The 18,781-nt window shown below is 66.3% G+C and overlaps 2 protein-coding genes across 17 annotated transcripts; both read right to left on the minus strand.

The window, feature by feature from the left end:
* Positions 1-17: 17 nt before the first annotated feature.
* CS (citrate synthase) lies at positions 18-5,681 on the minus strand. 2 transcript variants are annotated; one of them, XM_080635358.1, is made up of 11 exons: positions 5,394-5,652; positions 4,429-4,476; positions 4,223-4,330; positions 4,062-4,127; positions 3,856-3,987; positions 3,589-3,777; positions 3,310-3,509; positions 3,078-3,207; positions 2,893-2,994; positions 2,253-2,462; positions 18-501 (listed from the first exon to the last, which is right to left on the minus strand). In XM_080635358.1, the coding sequence occupies exons 1-11, from the start codon at positions 5,445-5,447 to the stop codon at positions 331-333; spliced, it is 1,410 nt and encodes a 469-aa protein (XP_080491484.1). In that variant the 5' UTR covers positions 5,448-5,652; the 3' UTR covers positions 18-330. The 2 variants fall into 2 exon arrangements, with proteins under 2 accessions (XP_080491484.1, XP_080491483.1); XM_080635357.1 differs by having other exon boundaries at positions 3,589-3,987; positions 5,394-5,681.
* Positions 5,682-6,328: 647 nt separating this feature from the next.
* Positions 6,329-18,767, minus strand: PAN2 (poly(A) specific ribonuclease subunit PAN2). 15 transcript variants are annotated; one of them, XM_080635635.1, is made up of 29 exons: positions 18,630-18,767; positions 17,816-18,106; positions 17,235-17,404; positions 17,024-17,144; positions 16,860-16,937; positions 16,510-16,777; positions 15,554-15,896; positions 15,067-15,163; positions 14,386-14,505; positions 14,127-14,246; positions 13,925-14,053; positions 13,608-13,807; positions 13,279-13,421; positions 12,916-13,022; positions 12,389-12,487; positions 12,135-12,211; positions 11,665-11,806; positions 11,422-11,559; positions 10,792-10,851; positions 10,612-10,702; positions 10,376-10,533; positions 10,138-10,281; positions 9,777-9,956; positions 9,571-9,664; positions 9,296-9,493; positions 7,728-7,843; positions 7,181-7,378; positions 6,986-7,082; positions 6,329-6,670 (listed from the first exon to the last, which is right to left on the minus strand). In XM_080635635.1, the coding sequence occupies exons 1-29, from the start codon at positions 18,717-18,719 to the stop codon at positions 6,627-6,629; spliced, it is 4,113 nt and encodes a 1,370-aa protein (XP_080491761.1). In that variant the 5' UTR covers positions 18,720-18,767; the 3' UTR covers positions 6,329-6,626. The 15 variants fall into 15 exon arrangements, with proteins under 15 accessions (XP_080491761.1, XP_080491763.1, XP_080491760.1 ...); XM_080635637.1 differs by adding an exon at positions 18,378-18,543 and having other exon boundaries at positions 10,376-10,702; positions 18,630-18,755; XM_080635634.1 differs by having other exon boundaries at positions 10,376-10,702; positions 12,389-12,481.
* Between the last annotated feature and the right edge of the window lie 14 nt (positions 18,768-18,781).

Below are 18,781 nucleotides of genomic sequence, written 5' to 3' on the forward strand. Positions count from 1 at the left end.
GGGGGGGGCGGGGGGGTCACACAAACACAGGGCGCAGCCGGGGAGGAGTGTATCGAGTCCCTGCATGGGGGGGGCACATTCATCCTGCTGCCGCCGGGGGGGGCCGGGACAGAGCCTGCACTGAACCTTCTCAATGGAGGGGGGGGGGACACGGACCCCAATGTTGGTGCCACACCCCCCCCCCCCCCCAAACACAGCAGTCAATGGGGGGGTCCCAGTGTGTGCGGGGCTGCCTCTGCCCCCCCCATCCAGAGGGGACAGGAGCAAGGGGGGGTTTGGGGGGTTCAGTGCTGAGTCCATCCCGGCAGCGTTCCCTGCGGAGCCCCGGCCCTACCCGGCCTTGTAGCCCACGAGCTGCATGAGCCCCTTGGTGCTCATGGACTTGGGGCGCTCCAAGGGGAAGCCCAGGGCCCGGCTCCAGATGAGCTGCGAGAGGACGCCCAGCGCCCGCGAGACGCCGAAGAGCACCGTGTAGTAATTCATCTCCGTGAGGCCGTAGTACTGCGGGGAGAGCGGCTCAGCGCCGTGGGGCGGACAGGGGGCAGCCAGGGGGTCGGAGCAATGGGGTCAGAGCAATGGGGTCAGAGCAATGGGGTCAGCGCAATGGGGCAGCAATGGGGTCAGCGCAATGGGGTCAGCGCAATGGGGCAGCAATGGGGTCAGCGCAATGGGGTCAGCGCAATGGGGCAGCAATGGGGCAGCAATGGGGCAGCAATGGGGTCAGCGCAATGGGGTCAGCACAATGGGGTCAGCACAATGGGGTCAGCGCAATGGGGTCAGCGCAATGGGGTCAGCGCAATGGGGCAGCAATGGGGCAGCAATGGGGCAGCAATGGGGTCAGCGCAATGGGGTCAGCACAATGGGGTCAGCACAATGGGGTCAGCACAATGGGGTCAGCGCAATGGGGCAGCAATGGGGTCAGCGCAATGGGGTCAGAGCAATGGGGCAGCAGCGGGGTCAGCGCAATGGGGCAGCAATGGGGTCAGTGCAATGGGGTCAGCGCAATGGGGCAGCAATGGGGCAGCAGCGGGGTCAGTGCAATGGGGCAGCAATGGGGCAGCAATGGGGTCAGCGCAATGGGGCAGCAATGGGGCAGCAGCGGGGTCAGTGCAATGGGGCAGCAATGGGGCAGCAATGGGGTCAGTGCAATGGGGCAGCAATGGGGCAGCAATGAGGTCAGCGCAATGGGGCAGCAATGGGGCAGCAATGGGGTCAGCGCAATGGGGCAGCAATGGGGCAGCAATGGGGTCAGTGCAATGGGGCAGCAATGGGGTCAGCGCAATGGGGCAGCAATGGGGCAGCAATGGGGTCAGTGCAATGGGGCAGCAATGGGGTCAGCGCAATGGGGCAGCAATGGGGCAGCAATGGGGTCAGTGCAATGGGGCAGCAATGGGGCAGCAATGGGGTCAGCGCAATGGGGCAGCAATGGGGCAGCAATGGGGTCAGTGCAATGGGGCAGCAATGGGGCAGCAATGAGGTCAGCGCAATGGGGCAGCAATGGGGCAGCAATGGGGTCAGCGCAATGGGGCAGCAATGGGGCAGCAATGGGGTCAGTGCAATGGGGCAGCAATGGGGTCAGCGCAATGGGGCAGCAATGGGGCAGCAATGGGGTCAGTGCAATGGGGCAGCAATGGGGTCAGCGCAATGGGGCAGCAATGGGGCAGCAATGGGGTCAGTGCAATGGGGCAGCAATGGGGCAGCAATGGGGTCAGCGCAATGGGGCAGCAATGGGGCAGCAATGGGGTCAGTGCAATGGGGCAGCAATGGGGCAGCAATGAGGTCAGCGCAATGGGGCAGCAATGGGGCAGCAATGGGGTCAGCGCAATGGGGCAGCAATGGGGCAGCAATGGGGTCAGCGCAATGGGGCAGCAATGGGGCAGCAATGGGGTCAGTGCAATGGGGCAGCAATGGGGTCAGCACAATGGGGCAGCAATGGGGCAGCAATGGGGTCAGTGCAATGGGGCAGCAATGGGGTCAGCGCAATGGGGCAGCAATGGGGCAGCAATGGGGTCAGTGCAATGGGGCAGCAATGGGGTCAGCGCAATGGGGCAGCAATGGGGCAGCAATGGGGTCAGTGCAATGGGGCAGCAATGGGGCAGCAATGGGGTCAGTGCAATGGGGCAGCAATGGGGTCAGCGCAATGGGGCAGCAATGGGGCAGCAATGGGGTCAGTGCAATGGGGCAGCAATGGGGCAGCAATGGGGTCAGTGCAAGGGGGCAGCCGGGAGCGCTCCGCCCTGCTCTGGGCTCACCTGCAGCAGGACCCCGCTGTGGGCGTCCACGTTGGGCCAGGGGTTCTTGGCCTTGCCCTGCTCCAGGAGCACGTTGGGGACGATCTTGTAGAGCTGCGCCACCAGCTTGAAGAGGGGGTCCTGGGGCAGGTGCTTGAGGGCGAACTCCCGCTGGCAGCTGTAGCGCGGGTCCGTCTTGCGCAGCACCGCGTGCCCATAGCCCGGCACCACCTGCACAGAGCCAGGGCAGGCGGTGGGAGGGAGCCCAAAGCTCAGCCGCTTCCAGTGCACTGGGATGCTCCAGGCTGGCCTTGAGCACTGCCAGGGATGGAGCATCCAAACCTTCTCCATTCAACCCATCCCAGTCCCCCAGCACCCTCACAGGGAAGAGCTTCCTTATCTCCAACCTGAACTCCCCCTGTTCCAGTCTGAACCCATCACCCCTTGTCCCATCGCTCCAGTCCCTGATGCAGGTCCCTCTCCAGCATCCTTGTAGCCCCCTTCAGCCACTGGAAGCTGCTCTGAGGTCCCCACGCAGCTTCTCTGCTCCAGCCCCAGTGTTCTCAGCCTGGCTCCTATGGGAGCTGCTCCAGCCCCTGCTCATCCTCGTGGCCTCCTCTGGCCTCGCTCCAGCAGCTCCGTGCCCTGGTGCTGAGCTCACCCTGCCCGAGTTGAGCGTGTTCCAGATGAACTCCCGCAGCTTCTCATCCGACACCTCCTTGCCCAGCTCCTTCTGCAGGTCCGTCAGCCACAGCAGCACCTCCTGCAGGCCCAGGCGATGCAGGGGGGCTCAGCACCGTGGGCCATGCCCAAAGGCACGGATGGGGGCACACGGGCAGCGCTCACCTGGTTGGCGAGGCCGTGCAGGGGCCCGGCCAGCCCGTTCATGGCAGCAGCAAAGGCGAGGTAGGGGTCGGACAAGGCGCTGCCGACCAAGTGGCTGGTGTGGGCGCTCACGTTCCCCCCCTCATGGTCACTGCAGGGGCGAGGAGGCGGCATCAGGTTCCCCCCTTATCCCCCATAACCACGGGGCCGCAGCGATCCCCCCCCCGCCGCCCCATAGCGCCTGGCCCCCCACCTGTGGATGGTGAGGTAGAGCCGCATGAGCTCGATGAACTGGGGCTCGCTGTAGCCCAGCATGTTGGCGAAGTTGTGCGACCAGTCGAGGTTGGGGTCGATGGCGCCGATGCCGCTGCCCTCGCGGTACAGGTTGCGGTAGATCTTGGCGGCCACGCACGGCAGCTTCGCAATGAGGTCCATGGCGTCCTCGTAGACAAACTGAGGCCGAGCGATCAAACCGGGACGCCCTCCCCTACCCCGTGCCCCATCACGGGGGTGTCCGTTCCCCTCCCATTACCTCCCAGTACTTGGCCCGATGGATGCCCTCGGCGTAGGCACGGGCGAACTTGCTCTCGCTGTTGAGCGCGGTGACGGCGGCGCTCAGCTGGGACATGGGGTGCAGGTTGGTGGGGAAGTTGTCCAGCATCGTCACCACGTGCGACGGCAGCGCCGCCCGCCGGGCCCATTCCCGCGACACCCAAGTCACCTGCAACGGGGATGCGGGGCTGAGCCGGCGGCACCGGCACCGGCACCGCCGGTCCCCGGGGTGTCCCCGTCGCGGTACCTGCTCCTGGGTGGGCACCTCCCCGGTCACCAGCAGCCAGAAGAGCCCCTCGGGCAGCGGCTCCTCGCCCCCCGCGGCTTTGGGCAGCAGCTTCTGGCACTCGGGGATGCTGTACCCGCGGAAGCGGATGCCCTGCGGAGCGCGGCGCAAGCGTGAGCCCCTCGCGGTGCCGCCGGGGCGCCGAGCGGGGCAGGATGCGGCCCTACCTCATCGGGATCCAGCACCGAGGTCTCGTAGATCAGCCCCTTCATGCCCCTCATCCCGCCGTACACCTGAGAGAGCGCGGTCGGACGGAGCCAGCGTCACCGGTTGCGGCTCCGCGCGGTGACACCGGTGCGGCGCGTCCCCCCCCCGGCCCCGGTCTCACCATATCCACCGTGATCTGGCCGATGGCCGTGCTGCCGTGCTGCTGCCTGAAGCTCTTGATCTTCGCCTGCTCCTTGGGGATCATGGAGGCCAGGACGTCCTTTAGGTTCTGGGGAGCAGGGAACAGGGCTCAGGACCCGGTACCGGTGTCGGGGCTGAGCTGCCCCCCCCCCCCGGCACCACCGCGAGCACCGGGGCCCCTCTTACCGTGGCGGCGCTGGCGCGGCGGGCGGCGAAGAGGACGCACGGGGGGTTCTATGGGAGAGCAGGAGCCGGTGTTACCGGTGCGGCCGTGCCAAGGCGGAAGCGCTGCGGTTCCCTGCGGCCGGGCCGGGGAAGCCGAGCTTTGTTCCTCCACCCACGGGGATTCCATCCGGATGCAGGCGGGAAGCGGCAGCCACCGGGAGCCGCATCCATGGCCCGGTACCGGTACAACGGGAATGGGGGGGACGGGGGGGACTCAACACCGGTGGCTGCGCCGCGTCCCCCCCCGCCCGCTATGGGCAGGAACAATGGAGGCGGCAGCGGGAAGCCCAAGGTCAAGGCGGCCGCAGGCACCGGTGTCACCGCTCCGGGCCCGGCTGTCCCCGAGGCGCCGCGGGCTCAAGGTCACACCGCGGCGGTGACACCGGTGACAGCGGGGCCGAAGGGAGGGGATGAAGGCACGGACCGGTGGGTGCCCCCCCCCGAACGGGTGAACGGGGCCAAGTGGGGCATCAGCGGGGCCCAAAATAACGCCCGGTCGATACCGACACCGCAGCGCCCGTTACGAAACGCGGGGCCGCGGCCAACGCGCGGCGGGGGGGCGGGCACCGGGACCGGCCCTGCCCGGCACCGGCGTCCGGTTCTCCCCCCTCCCAGCACAGCCCCGGCCCGGTGGGGCCGTGACCCCATTGCCCTCTAAGGGAAGCGGACAACGGAGGGGGGGAACCCCCGGTTCTACCCCCAGCTTTACCGGTGTCCCCCCCCCTCCATTCGTTAACGGCCGAGGCGGTGCCGGTGCCCACCACGTGCAGCCGCTGCGGCCCCCCCCGTTCAACGGCCCCTTTAAGGCCGCGAACACCCCCCCACCTCGCATTGCCCCTTTAAGAGCCGGTGCCCTGCCCGTGTCTTACACCCCCCCCCCCCATCGCCCGTTTAAGGCGCGGCCGGGCCGGGCCGGGCGCGCTCACCTTGGGCCCTCGGAGGCGCGCGGCCGCGCGGGTGCCGGCAGCGAGGAGCGTCATGGCGGGAACGGGCGGCACCGGGCGGGGCGGGGCCGGGAACGGGGCCGGGAGCGGGCGCGGGGCCGGAGCGAGCGGCGGCGGCGGCGGCGGCGGCCGAGGGGGTCCTTAGCGGCGGGCGGGGCGGGGCGCGGCGCCGCGATGGTTATTAGCATAGCCCCGCCCCTCGCCGCTCCCCGCCCGGGGTAAAGCCATTCCCCGTTGGCTGGTGGGTGCGCGGAGGGCGGGGCTACGCAAATGAAGCTACGCGGGTAGGGGGGCCCCGGCTGTAGGTGTCCGCAGCGTTCGCCTGATCGTGGCCTTGAGGTGGGGTGAGGCGGAGCCCCGCCCCTCCAGCGTGACGTCACCGCCCGCACCCCGTGACGTCGCAGTCACGCCGCCGCGTCACCTACCCAGGGCGCGATGTCCCCATCCCGGCGCCTCTCCGGTCGTGCCGCGGGGGCAGCCCCGTGACGTCACCGGGCACCGGGCCACGCGCGATTAGGTCATGGGGGGGCCATGACGTCACCCCGCGGCCGGTCGCCAGCGGCTTGGGGTCACCCGGTGCCATTGCTCCGGCTCCGCAGTGACGTCAGCATGGGGGGCGTGGCCGCTGGTGACCGACCCCGCTGACCCCAGGACATTGCCCCGGTGACGGTGACACAAGGACACGGGAACTGTGACACCGGAGCAGGGGTGACGCTGGGTGATGGTGGACACATGGGACCATAGGTGACACATGGCGATAGGTGCCATGGGTGACACAGGCTGCCATGGTGCCATGGGCTGACCAACGCCTATCAGGAGCCACCCCCATCCCAAGGCCACACACACGTGGGGCCTCGTGGCTGTCACCAGCGTGCCCCGGCCTCACCGCCCCGCACACACCGGAACCAGACCTGCCCTCACTTGGGCCCGCGGCACGGGCACCATGCGGCCCCTTTATTGCCTGCAGCACAGAGTGGGAGTCCCAAAGCCCACGGTCCCCGCCCCGGCAGCAGCAGGTCCGTGCCTGGCAGTTGTCCCACTGGAACGTCCCGGTGCCCCCTGCTCCACACAGGCACAATAAATAAGCCAAGAGCACCGGCGGGGGTGAGGCTGCGGTGGCGGCTCCGGTGTCGCCGTGTGCCCCGGTGCATCCCGGTGGGGACGAGATGGAGCGAGAGGTAGGGGCCATCCCGGGCCCGCGGAGCCCGTGCCCGGTCAGAGTTCATCGTGCGGGATGTGCAGCGCGTGGTCACACAGGTCTGTGGGGCCAAGGGACAGCACCATGGCACCGGGAGCACGGGCTCAGCACCGCGCTGCAGGCACGGAGCATGGCCCATGCTCAGCACCGGGGAAGCACCAAGGTTACGGCATGGCCTGACCCCGGTGTTTGTGAGCTGGAAATAACCCTGTGGGAAGGGAGGTGCTGCGGGCGGGCACCCAGCCATGGGAGCAGCAGCCAAACCCGGCCACAGCGGCTCCGGCGGCCACAGAGGGGCTGCCCCATTGGGATGAGGGGGTTTGGGGGGGCCCTGAAGCCAGAACCATCCTCGGGGTGGGGGGGACCCCGGGCTCACCCGTGCGCTTGCTGCAGAGCCGGTCCTTGACGTTGTCGGCCTCGTGGGAGAGGAACTCGATGAGTTCATCCTCGTACTCCTCCGCGATGCTCTCACACTGCAATGGGAGCCGCTATGGGTCAGAGCCGGGTCCTGGCGCAGCCTCCATCCAGCCCCACGGAGCTGCCGGGGGGGCAGGCTCAGCCCCAGACCCACCGCAAACTTGAGGCTGGAAGCCACGTCCCCATCGATGCTGACACCAGAGAGGTCCAGCTTGGTCCCATCGCGGGAGAGCACCCGCACGTAGCTCTTGCGCTGGGTACCCGGGTCCAGCTGCTCCCCGTATTCCTTCATCTTCTCGCACACCCGCTCCAGCAGCTCCGTCAGATGCGCCTCGGAGCGGGCATAGGGAACCTGCAGCAGTGGGATCAGTGGGATCAGGCTTTGGAATGGGTCAGATGTGCCCATGGATGGGCAGCTCCTGTAGGAGTCAGGCTGAGAACACTGGAGCTGGAGCAGAGCAGCTTCCAGTGTCTGAAAGGGGCTCCAAGGATGCTGGAGAGGGACCTGCATCAGGGACTGGAGCGATGGGACAAGGGGTGATGGGTTCAGACTGGAACAGGGGAAGTTCAGGTTGGAGATAAGGAAGCTCTTCCCTGTGAGGGTGCTGGGGCACTGGGATGGGGTGGATGGAGAAGGTTTGGATGCTCCATCCCTGGCAGTGCTCAGGAATGGGGCTCGGAGCAGCCGGGCCACGGCTCACCTCCACCACGGACTGGCTGCCGTCGGGGTTGATCCGGAACGAGCCCATCTGGATGGTTTTCCTGGGATCCACCTGGGCGATCTCCCACTCCAGCTCATCCACCAGCGCCCGGCACGCTGCGGGACACCAGAGTCAATGGCATGGCCTGGGCCAGGTCCCAGCCCTTCCCCTCCCGTCCCTTCCCACCTCCGCAGTGCAAGTCCTGGCTGCGGCGGGCGCAGGCCGTGGGCAGCAGCAGAGCCGTGGCCAGGCCCAGGCAGAGCACGGGCAGGATGTGGCCCCTCATCCTCAGGGGTGACCTGCGGGCACGGGCGGCTCCAGCGCTGCTCGGGGGCCTCAATGAAAGGCTCAGTCCAGACCCCTATGGAGCCCCTCCATGTACAGGATCCAGCCCAGATCCCCTATTGGAAACCCGTTCCTTATAGGATCGAGCCCAGACCCCTATGGAGCCCCTTCCCCTATAGGCTCAAACCCGCACCCCCTATGGTGCCCCTTCTCCTATAGGATCAGCCCCACTCCCCCTATGGTGCCCCTTCCCTATAGGATCAGCCCCACTCCCCCTATGGAGCCCCTTCCCTATAGGCTCAAACCCGCACCCCCTATGGAGCTCCCTCCCCTATAGGATCAGCCCCCCTCCCCCTATGGAGCCCGTTCCTACCGGGTCCCGTTCGCAGCCCCCTCTGGAGCCCGTTCCAAGCCCCCCCCCCTCAGGGCCTCGCCCGGAGCCACGGGCCCGGCCGAGCCCCCCGCACCGCTCCGCGCCGCTCTCCCGCCCCCCGCCACGGCGCCTGCCCCGGGGCTGCCCGAGGCGCCGCCTGCCCCGGCGCGCCCCCTCCGCTCGCCCCGCCGCTGGGCGAGGCCGCTCGGAGCAGGCGGAGGAGGAGCCGGGCGGGGCAGCGGAACCGGCAGGACCGGTCCAGGCCGCTCCGAGACCCGCGGCGGGGCCGTCCCGGGCGCAGGCAGCCCTAAGGGTAGCCGGGGAGCAGCGCTGAGGGCCCCGCGCTGCCAGGGCCCGGGCCGCGTGGCGCTCGGGCCCAAAGGGGGCGTGGCCTGTGGTGACTCCACCCCCCCACCACCCCCCCCGCCGCCTCTGACTCCGCCCTCTCTGCCTCCCTGGCCCCGCCCCCGGACCGGCGCTGACGCGACCCCGGTAGGGCCGGGTTCGAGTCCCGGTTCCCTCCCGCCGCGCCCCCGGTGCCCGTCCCTGACCCCGGAGCCAAGCAGGAGGCAGCGGCGCGGGTGTCCGAGGCTGCTTTATGAGGGCGCCCGGTCCGGCGGGCGGGGGGGGGCAGTGGGGAGGTTGTAACAATTCCCGGTACCGGCAGGGAAAGGGAGTCCCGGGGCCCCGGGCCCCGGGGCAGGGATCGGGGCAGGGTCGGGGTCAGCCCCGTCCCCGCTGCTGGTTCCAGTTCCACGTGTATCCGCCTCCCTTGGGGCCACTCCTCGCTGGGCATGGTCACAGGGCCAGCACCGGGGGGTACACGGCCCCATCTGCGGGGCACAGAGCGCGATGAGGGGCTGCGGGGGGCACCGGGGGGCTATGGGGGGGATAAAGGGGGGAGCCTTACGCTTGGGGCTGCTCTGGCTGTCGGGCTCCGGCACCTTCCAGTCCAGTTTCCGACCCTTCTCATAGAGGCCCTTGAGCACCTTGCGGAAGTCCTCGGGCTCGGCGCCCTGCGGGCTCAGCTCCAGGTACTTGCGGTAGAGCTGCAGCGCCGTGCGCGCGTCCTCGATGCTGTCGTGGGTCTCACCCTGGATCTTGAGGTCTGTGGGGTCAGGGATGGGGTTAAGGGATGGGGGGGAGATGTGCCCCTCATCCCGCATCCAACGCTAAAGCACTGACCAAGGAAATACCAGGCGAGGAAGCGCAGGGAGATCATCCTCTTCCTGGGGATGTGGAACAGGTAAACGGTGTCGATGACCTGGTCCTTGGGCACCTACAGAGCAGAGGGGGCCCTGCTGCCACCACTGCGGAGCAAGGGGAGCCCTGGCCCTGCCACCAGGCTCCCAGCCCCACAGCTGAGCTCCCCCCCCCATGCCCGCTGTCACCATCAGGTTGATGACACGGAAGTCCTTCTGCAGCCCGTGCCCCACGAACTTGACCCCCACGTCGATGAGGAAGCGCAGCTTCAGGTAGGTGGATTTGAGGGTGGTGAGGTGCTTGGAGGAGATCTTGGCATCCAGGTCTCCCGGCTTGATCCCTGAGTACTGGGTCAGGTAATCCACCACCTGCAGAGAGCAGTGCCCAGGGTGGGGGGCTGCCCCCTCCGCACTTGCCCTGCCAGCATCCCAAGGCGGGTGCTGTCATCGTCGTGGGTGCCCCTCCATGGACCTGGTCCCCCCCTGTGACACCACGGGAGAGGCAGAACGGGTCCATGTCCTTGATGGGCCAGGCAGGACCCCCCTGTACCTGCTCCTGTGTGGAGATGTAGTCATCGATGAAGGGGACGCCCTCGTTGGGGCCCTGCCCGCGCACACACGTGATCCTGGCCACCGACATCTGGCTGGGCTTGATGGTGGATTTGGTCCCATCACTGCGCAGCTCGGCCTCCTCCTGTGACGGGTGAGAGGAGAACTCGGTGCCACCCCGTTTAGGGGCTGCCCCGGTGTCCCTGCACCCCATCCCCAACATGGGGCAAGGACCTGACCTCGTTCAAGGTGACGAACTCAGCATCCAGCCCCACCAGGTCCCCTGCCTGCGGCATCTCGCTCAGCATGAGGGGGATGAAGGTGGCGTGGCACTTGCGCTGCTTGCGAGCCAGCGAGGCCTCTGCCAGCAGCACGCTGGCCTCGATGGGGTTCTTGACTGCGAGGGGAAGGGGAAGGGGATGAGCCCCGGGGCAGAGGCGCTGCCGCCGCAGCCACTTCCACCGCAGGCACTCACTGACGAGGTTGTATTTGGCGTTGAGGTTCCGCCGGGCGTAGTAGAGGATGGCCGGGACCTTCCAGCTCATGTCAAACTGCACCGCCTCGCACTGCGGGCACGGGGGGGGGACAGGGTGTGGGGCTGGGCGCTGCCCCCCATGGGGACCCACAGCCACCGCCTCACCCCACACACACTCACCTTGTCCACGGGCTCGATGAGGAAGTCATTGAAGAGGTACCACTGCTGGTGCGTGACGCCCTGGGGGCAGAGCACGGGCACTGCCTTAGGGCCCCCCCCCTCAAGGCAAAGGCAATGACTCCGCGCCCCAGTTACCAGGGAAAGAGGGATGTGACGGTGCCATGTGGGAACTCCCGCCCTTCCTGGGACACCGAGGGGAAATCCCTGCCGGCCTGGGGCTGGCAGCCTGCACAGGGAGCCCTGGGGCTGGACAGGCACAGCCTCTGCCTGACTCCAAGCCAAAAGTCCAGCGAGACGCAACACAAGAGGCAGGGATGCAGCCTTGACACACACTGGGAATTCCTGGCTTGGGCATCGCCGCCGCACACCAGCCCGGCCCCGTCCTCGGGAAGGGAGGTGACGGCCCAGCCCCTACCTGGCTGTACAAGGAGAAGCTGGCAGGGTGCCTGCGAGAGGAGGAACCAGCTCGAGGAAGAGTGGGAAGCGTGTTCCTGCCGCCCTTCCCTGCACGGGAGGTGCCTCAGCAGCACCAGGGCTCCGCACTGAGACACCCAGGAGTGGGTCTGGCACTGATCCTGGAGCAAGAGCGAAGCAGCACCCCCACCGGCAGCCATGCACCGGGCTCCTCACCTCCTTCCTTTGGTGATAGGTCTCTCCCACTTTGATGTGTCCCACCAGGCTGCCCCCGGTGCGGGAATCCAGGATGTGCACCACGGTGGCCATCAGGTCATAGACATAAACTGACTCGGGGTCCTCGGTGGGGCTCAGCTGCAGGGTTGAGGTCAACACTTTCCATGCTCCCCGGAGGCCTCTGCCCCACAGCCCCACGTGCAGGTGACCACGGAGCCCCAGAGGGAGCTCCTCAGCCTTTACCTCCTCGTTCTCGCTCCAGTTGCAGACATCCAGCTCCTTGCTCTTGGTCAGCCTCATCTTGATGGCGTGCGGGATCCAAATGTTCTTCAGCTCCTCCACGGAAGGATACGGATGCCTCGTGTTGGGGCTCCCCAGCTCCTTCCTGCACAGAGAAACAAGGAAAACCCAAGCTGGAGGAGTCCTGGGATAACAGCCAAGATCCCTCCCAGCCCAGTCCTGAACCTGCCACAGGAAGCCAGAGCCACGCTGCTTCCCTATGGAGCAGGAGCTGGGAAAGGCCAATGGATGCTCCTGGGTCTATTGTCAGTGTGGAAAGGGAAGGGCCCAAGGGTATCCCAAGGGAACGCTCCCCAAAGGCCCCATCCAGGGCCAGTCTCCGAGCAGCAATGAGGCTGCTCCACACACCAGGAGGTGGCCCCGCGCTCTCCGGGACCGCTGCTGTGGGGCACAGCCTGGGGACAGGCACCTACCACTCCCCAAGGGCGATCTCTTTGCCTTTGGGGATGTCAAAGCCTCCTCTCTTCATCAGGGCTCTCTGGAAGGCAAACTGGCAACGGAACACAGGCAAACATGAGCACAGGGCCACGGCGGGGACAGCCCAGCACATCCCCTGGGACCAGAGCAGGGCGATGAGCAAGGGCCCGACAGAGCCGAAAGCGGGAGCAGCACCCAGGCCCGGCCACGCAGGCCCCCATGGGTGCCCGGGAGGAGCTCGAGCACCCACCTCAGCCTGCGTTCTCCAGAACTCGGCCTCCTTGGAGCTGTTCACCTCGCAGTTGATGACCAGGACATCGGGAAGGCAGCGGATGTTCCGGGTCTGGACCTGGGCAGAGAGCAGGACATGGGAGGGGGAGGCACCCAGAGCCGTGGAGGAGCTCAGCATCGGTTGGGTGCACGTTGCCTCTTCCCTCCTCTACAGCTTCCCCCCCCGCCTGGCTGTGCCCTGGGGGCTGGAGGGGCTGCAGGGAACAAGGCTCCTTCCCTATGGGAGCTGCAGATGCATCCCAGGACTTACCCCACAGTGTGCAGGACCCGAACCTCCAGCACCCCACCAGGATGTTCCCCAATGGAGACCCATGGGATGCTCCCAGGCTCTCCCCACCGCCCATGGGATGCTCCCAGGCTCTCCCCACCACCCATGGGATGCTCCCAGCCTCTCCCCACCGCCCATGGGATGCTCCCAGCCTCTCCCCACCGCCCATGGGATGCTCCCAGGCTCTCCCCATGGCCCGCGGGGTGCTGGGTGCTCACCGTGGGCTGGTACTTCTCGCAGTTCTCACACCAGGCCTGGGTGTTCTGCTCCAGGCAGATGCTGCGCTTCAGGATCTGCGCAAACTCGTAGTCTTTGACCGGCTTTTCTGAAGGGAGAAAGGTCCTCATCAGCTCCCAGCACCCAAACCCTGCCCCGGGGCAGACCTCGGGGCTTTCCCTCCCCCCCACCAGCGAGAAGGTCAAGCCCCGAAGCTGCTTTTCGGCAACCGAAAGCTCCGCTGGGTGCAAACCCGTCAGCCACGGGGCTGCCGTGGGCTCCTCCTCACCGCGAGCTCATCCCTAGGGATAACAAAGCCCTCCCAGCGCCCGGGCAGTGTTAACCCCCCCTCCCCTGCGTGTTACCGGTGCTGTCGGGGTAGGAGAGGGTGAAGAGCAGCGTGGAGGACACCCGCACGGTCTCCTTGCCGCAGCGGCACATGCTGCAGTTCTCCATCTCGCAGCTGAAGAGCTGCCCAATGACCGAGCCCGCCGAGGAGCCAAAGGGGCTGCAGGAGCAGAGCACCAGGCTCAGCAGGATGCCAGTGAGCCCACGGAGCCAGCATCCCCTCCACGAGCAGGGGGTCAGGAGGCGCAGAGGTGCCTGCGGCTCCGCGGTGTTCCCTCAGGGCAAGAAAGCTCCCTCCTGAGCTATGGGAGCCTGCTTTGGTTCCTCTGTCCCGCCAGGGACTTACGTGGTGCCAGCCCCCCGGTAAGCCTGAGGTCCCTCCTGCTCCTGGGTTTCCTGGTGCAGCTGAGTGAGGATGAAGCGGTTCCAGCTCTGGATCAGCCGGCCCAGGTTCACCTTCCCGGTGGCTTCATCCGAGTCAGCCAAGATGAGCCCCAGCGCCGAAGCCTCCGGGATGGTGCGGAAAGCCCGCAGGAAGTTGCTTCCCTGGGGATGGAGCAGGAGCTGCCCATCACTGAGGTCAAGGGATAGGAGCATCCATGGGGCCTGATGCCACCGCCCGGCTCCTGGCCTTGCGTGATGGAGCTGAGCCTGCCCACGGACCTGGCAGGGGTCTCCTCGGGACAGGTCCAGCATGTGGAAGAGCAAGCCCAGCTCGCAGCCCAGGCAGAATTCCTTCTGGCAGAGGTGGTTCTGGACCAGGCACCGCACTGGCTCCAGGAAATACAGCACCTGCAGGGAGGGAAGAGTCAAAGCAGCGCCTGGAGCCGGCGCCGTGCGGGCAGGCCTGGGGGGCATCTCCCACCTGGATCATGCAGTTGCAGTAGGCGTTGGGGATGTGGGGCTCTAGGCCTGCAAACAAGGTCTTGTTGTAATGCTTGAAGTCAAAGTCTTCCAGCCCCAGCTTGGAGTATTTGATGGTGACCTAAGGAGAGACACAACGTGGTCAGCAGACACCTTCCCACACCACCTGGGGATGCTTCCCATGGGGATATGGTGCTTCCCATGGGAAGTGGCCCAGCCTGAGGGCTCCCATCCAGCCCCTTCCCTGCCCCAGCCACAACCTTCCTGTACTTCTTGGCCACCCTGTAGAGATGTGGCTCCTCCTCCCGCCCGATGGGGGACTCAGGCACTTGGCTGAAGCTGTCAAACTCATTGTCCGTCTCTTTCAAGCGATAGGGAATCTGGGGGGGGGAAAGGGAGGGGAGGCTGAAGGCAAAGGGAAGCCCAGCGTGGGCTTTCCTGCTTCCCGGAATGACCGAAGGAATGGGACTTGTCACTGTGGGAAATCACAGCGGCGCTGCGGGCAGGGGCGATGCTCAGCAGTGCTTTCCCCAGGGTGAGGGACGTGCCAGGAACCTCCACGCTGGAGAGCTCAGAGCTCTCTGACCACACAGTGAGTTACCCACACAGTGAGTTACCCACACAGTGAGTTACCCATAGAGTTACCCACACAGCTGCAACTGAGTTACCCACAGAATGAGTTACCCCCAGAGCAGTGACTGAGTCACCCATTGAGTGAGTTACCCATAGAGCAGTGATTGAGTTACCCAGAGCAGAACCTGAGTTACCCATAGAGCAGTGACTGAGTTCCCCCCAGAGCAGAGATTGTAGCCCAAGGGGGGTCTCCAGCCCTGCCCTCACACACTGCCCCTGCTCAGGGAAAGCTCTGGCCTCCAACCTCTCCACTGAGGGCTTGCTCCATCCTCCCCCAGCACAGACCCCCCGGTCCCCTCCGGGGGTACCTGGTTGCGGAGCTTGGTCCTGGGGTTGGGGGCGTAGCCGATGAACCCCACCTTCTTCATGGTGCGCAGGATCTCGGGGTCCACCGGGGGGGCTCGGCTGCAAAACACCCCACGGCTCAGGGACCCCCCGTCACAGAACCATGGAATGCTTTGGATTGGACAGGATCATCCAGCTCCAATCCCTGCCATGGGCACGGACACCTCACATGAGAGCAGGTGGCTCCTTGAACACTGCCAGGGATGGGGCAGCCACAGCTTCCTTGGGATCCTATTCCAGGTCCTCCCCACCCTCCCAAGAGCTTCAGAGTGGAGCCAAGATCCCTTCCCACCGGGAAGACGGAGATTTGGCCATACCCTGCCCTGTCACCAGCACCTAAGCTCCTCCATGGGCAACACACATTTCACAAGGCACATGAAGAGGAAGGGAAGTGGAGGAGCAATCCCGCTCCCGAGGGCTGGAATTCTGCTGGGAGACACTGGGAATTACCGGGGGGCCGGGGCGGCGTTGGCAGCAGGCCAGTCCGAGAGCAGGGAGTCAGTGGTCAGGGGCACTGGGATGAGCGAGAGCGGCACGAGGTCCTGGTTCCAGTCCAAGTGGGGCAGCGTGTCCACGATGCAGGGCAGGGCGAAGTCGGTCTCCCGGGAGTAGGCGTTGAAGGTGACATCCGGGCTGTCAGCCCAGAGGTGGACACAGCCCTCCGAGTCCCCAAAGGCCAGCGCCTGTTTGCTGGCTGAGACGTCGAAGGTCATGATGAGGGGTCCGACGGTGTTCACGTGGAAGATGTCAGCGGGGTTGGCCAGGCCGGTGGGCTCACAGAACTGGCACTGCCCTGGGTGAGAGCGGGGCACAGAGCCATGGCACCAGGGGACAGGCGGTGACACCGAGCCCCTCTTGCTGATGGGGCTGTTTGAACCGGCACTGTTCCATGTTCATCCAACCCTATCCCATGCTCACCCAGCTCTATCCCATGCTCATCCAACCCCATCCCATGCTCACCCAACCCCATCCCATGCTCATCCAACCCCATCCCATGCTCACCCAACCCCATCCCATGCTCACCCAACCCCATCCCATGCTCACCCAGCCCTATCCCATGTTCATCCAACCCCATCCCATGCTCACCCAACCCCATCCCATGCTCACCCAGCTCTATCCCATGCTCACCCAGCTCTATCCCATGCTCACCCAGCTCTATCCCATGCTCACCCAACCCTATCCCATGCTCATCCAACCCCATCCCATGCTCACCCAGCTCTATCCCATGCTCACCCAGCTCTATCCCATGCTCACCCAGCCCTATCCCACGCTCACCCAACTCTATCCCATGCTCACCCAGCTCTATCCCACGCTCACCCAACCCTATCCCATGCTCACCCAGCTCTATCCCACTGGGATTTGCCCCCGAGCATGAGGCACGGGGGGAACATCCCACGCTCACTGACCTGTCTGGGAGATGATGGCCAGGCGGGAGGTGTAGGTGGGGATGAAGCGGAGGAAGAAGGGGTCGATGTGGACCTGCAGGGGGGTGGTGGCCCTCATCATGCGCAGGTCGTACACCTTGAGGAAGCGGTCGCAGGCCAGCCCGTTCATCCGGCTGGAGAAGCCACACGTCACCAGCAGGTTCCCGTGGACGTCGAAGTCGGACAAGCTGCCCGAGTAGGCATCGAACTCGTGCTCCACCACAAAGGTGCGCAGGTCCCGGAGGGAGACCTGGGAGGGCAGGATGAGGGTGCTGGGAGCTCCTGGAGCACCGGCTCCAGGGGATCCCGCCTCAGCCTGGGGCTGCAGTTACCTTCCCTGAGGTGTGCCCGCAGAAGAAGAAGCGGTTCGATTGCCTCATGATGGTGATCCCGGGCACCTCCACCGTGTACTGCGAAGGAGGCACGAGAGAGGGGCTGAGCAGGGCTGAAGCCCGGCCCAAGGCACCTCCCCACGCTGGGGAGCAGCCCCCAGCACCTTCTGCGTCTCCTGCACGGTGTTGAGGTCTATCTCCAGGACGTGGTTCTGCAGGCCAGCGACGAGCAGGGTGCTGCTGTCCGTCAGCAGCAGGCTGTGCATGTCCTCAGACTCCTCCATGCTGCACGGCAAGGGCACTCCTCATAGACCCAACCTGCATGGGGGCTGGGACCATCTCCCCCGGCGCAGGGCACCGGGGGGAGGCACTTACAGGTAGTCGAAGATGATGAGGCCACCCCGGGACATGTACTTGAGGTTGGTTTTGGTCAGGAAGAGGACGCCGTTCTCCAGGCTCTGGATCTGGCGGATGTCATCGCTGCTGTTCACTTGGAAGGAGGAATACCTCTCCAGTGTGGGGCCGAAGAAGGAGGTGGCGTGGCCCTGAAAGCAGCGGGGACAGGGGTGAGAGCCCCCCCAATGGGACACGGTGCTTTGAATCCCAGGAAGAGGGACACTTCCTGCCCGTGTGGGCCTTGGAAACCCACTTGGATTTGTCCCTTTCAGGCAGGTTCATAGAATCGTGGAAGGGGTTGGGTTGGAAGGGACCTTAAAGCTCAGCCAGTTCCAATCCCTGCCACAGACAGGGACACCTTCCACTGGAGCAGCTTGCTCCAACCTGGCTTTGAACACTGCCAGGGATGGAGCATCCAAACCTTCTCCATTCAACCCATCCCCGTGCCCCAGCACCCTCATAGGGAGGAACTTCCCTAGATCCAAGCTGAACATCCCCGGTCCCGCCTGCACCCATCACCCCTTGTCCTGTCACCCTGAGGAGGGTCCCTGGGCACCTACCCCATGGTTCCCCACCCACAGCATCTCCTCGTGGAGGTCGAAGTGGGAGACAGAGACGGGCACCCCCACTTCGGACACGGCCGTGTGCAGCTCGCTGTAGACGCCCTCCATCAGGTGCACCGACTCCGGCACCGGGAGCCCCTCCAGCGGGACCCCCTCGGCATCCAGCTCCACGTTGGGCAGGAGGCTGGGGTTGAGGTGGGGGTCCAGGACCGGGTCGAGCGCCGGGTGCAGGGGCGCAGCATAGTCCGCGAGGGAGGGGTTGAGCCCCTCGAAGTTCATGCTGAAAACCTTTGGAGCACAGAGAGCACCGAGCGGCGCTGGGAAACACCGGCACCGGGCTGGGACCCCCGGCAGCGCCCCCGCGGGGAACCGGACACTCCAAGCCCCGCCTCACCGACCCCCCCCCCCCCCCGCGGGCGGCACGGGGCCAGCTCCGCGCCCGCCTCCGTTATCTCGGCGGGGCCGGCAGCGGCCCCAGGCCGGTATCAGCCGCCGCAGCCCCGGGCGGGTCCCCGCTGGCCCCGAGCCGTTACCCACAACCCGCCGCGCCCGCCGTTACCGAGCTGGGCCCGGGCTCGTCCCGCTGCGCAGCCACGGCCGGGCCGGCACCGCCGCCGTCGCTATGGCAACCGCGCCCCCCGCGCTCCTGCCCGCTGCACCGGCTCCCTTCCCGGGACGGGCGGACCAATGGCGACGCAGACCCGCGAGCGCTGGCCAATCAGCGCCTGAGTCAGGCGGGACTAAGCGGCCCGGCTGGGTGGTGTGCGGGACGGCGCGGCGGAGAGGACAAAAAGGATTGAATCGAACGTACCGGAGTCCCCGAGTGTCCGCAAATGCTCCGCGATGTCCTGCGCTGCTCCCGAGCATCCGCCGTGTCCCACCGTGCCCCACCGTGCCCCATTGTGTCCCACCGTGCCCCACCCGTGAGGTCCCCAAGCCAAAGCACCGTACCCGGTCCGTGAT

Source organism: Psittacula echo (genome assembly GCF_963264785.1).
Source record: "Psittacula echo genome assembly, chromosome: 27".
Classification (NCBI taxonomy): Eukaryota; Metazoa; Chordata; class Aves; order Psittaciformes; family Psittacidae; genus Psittacula; species Psittacula echo.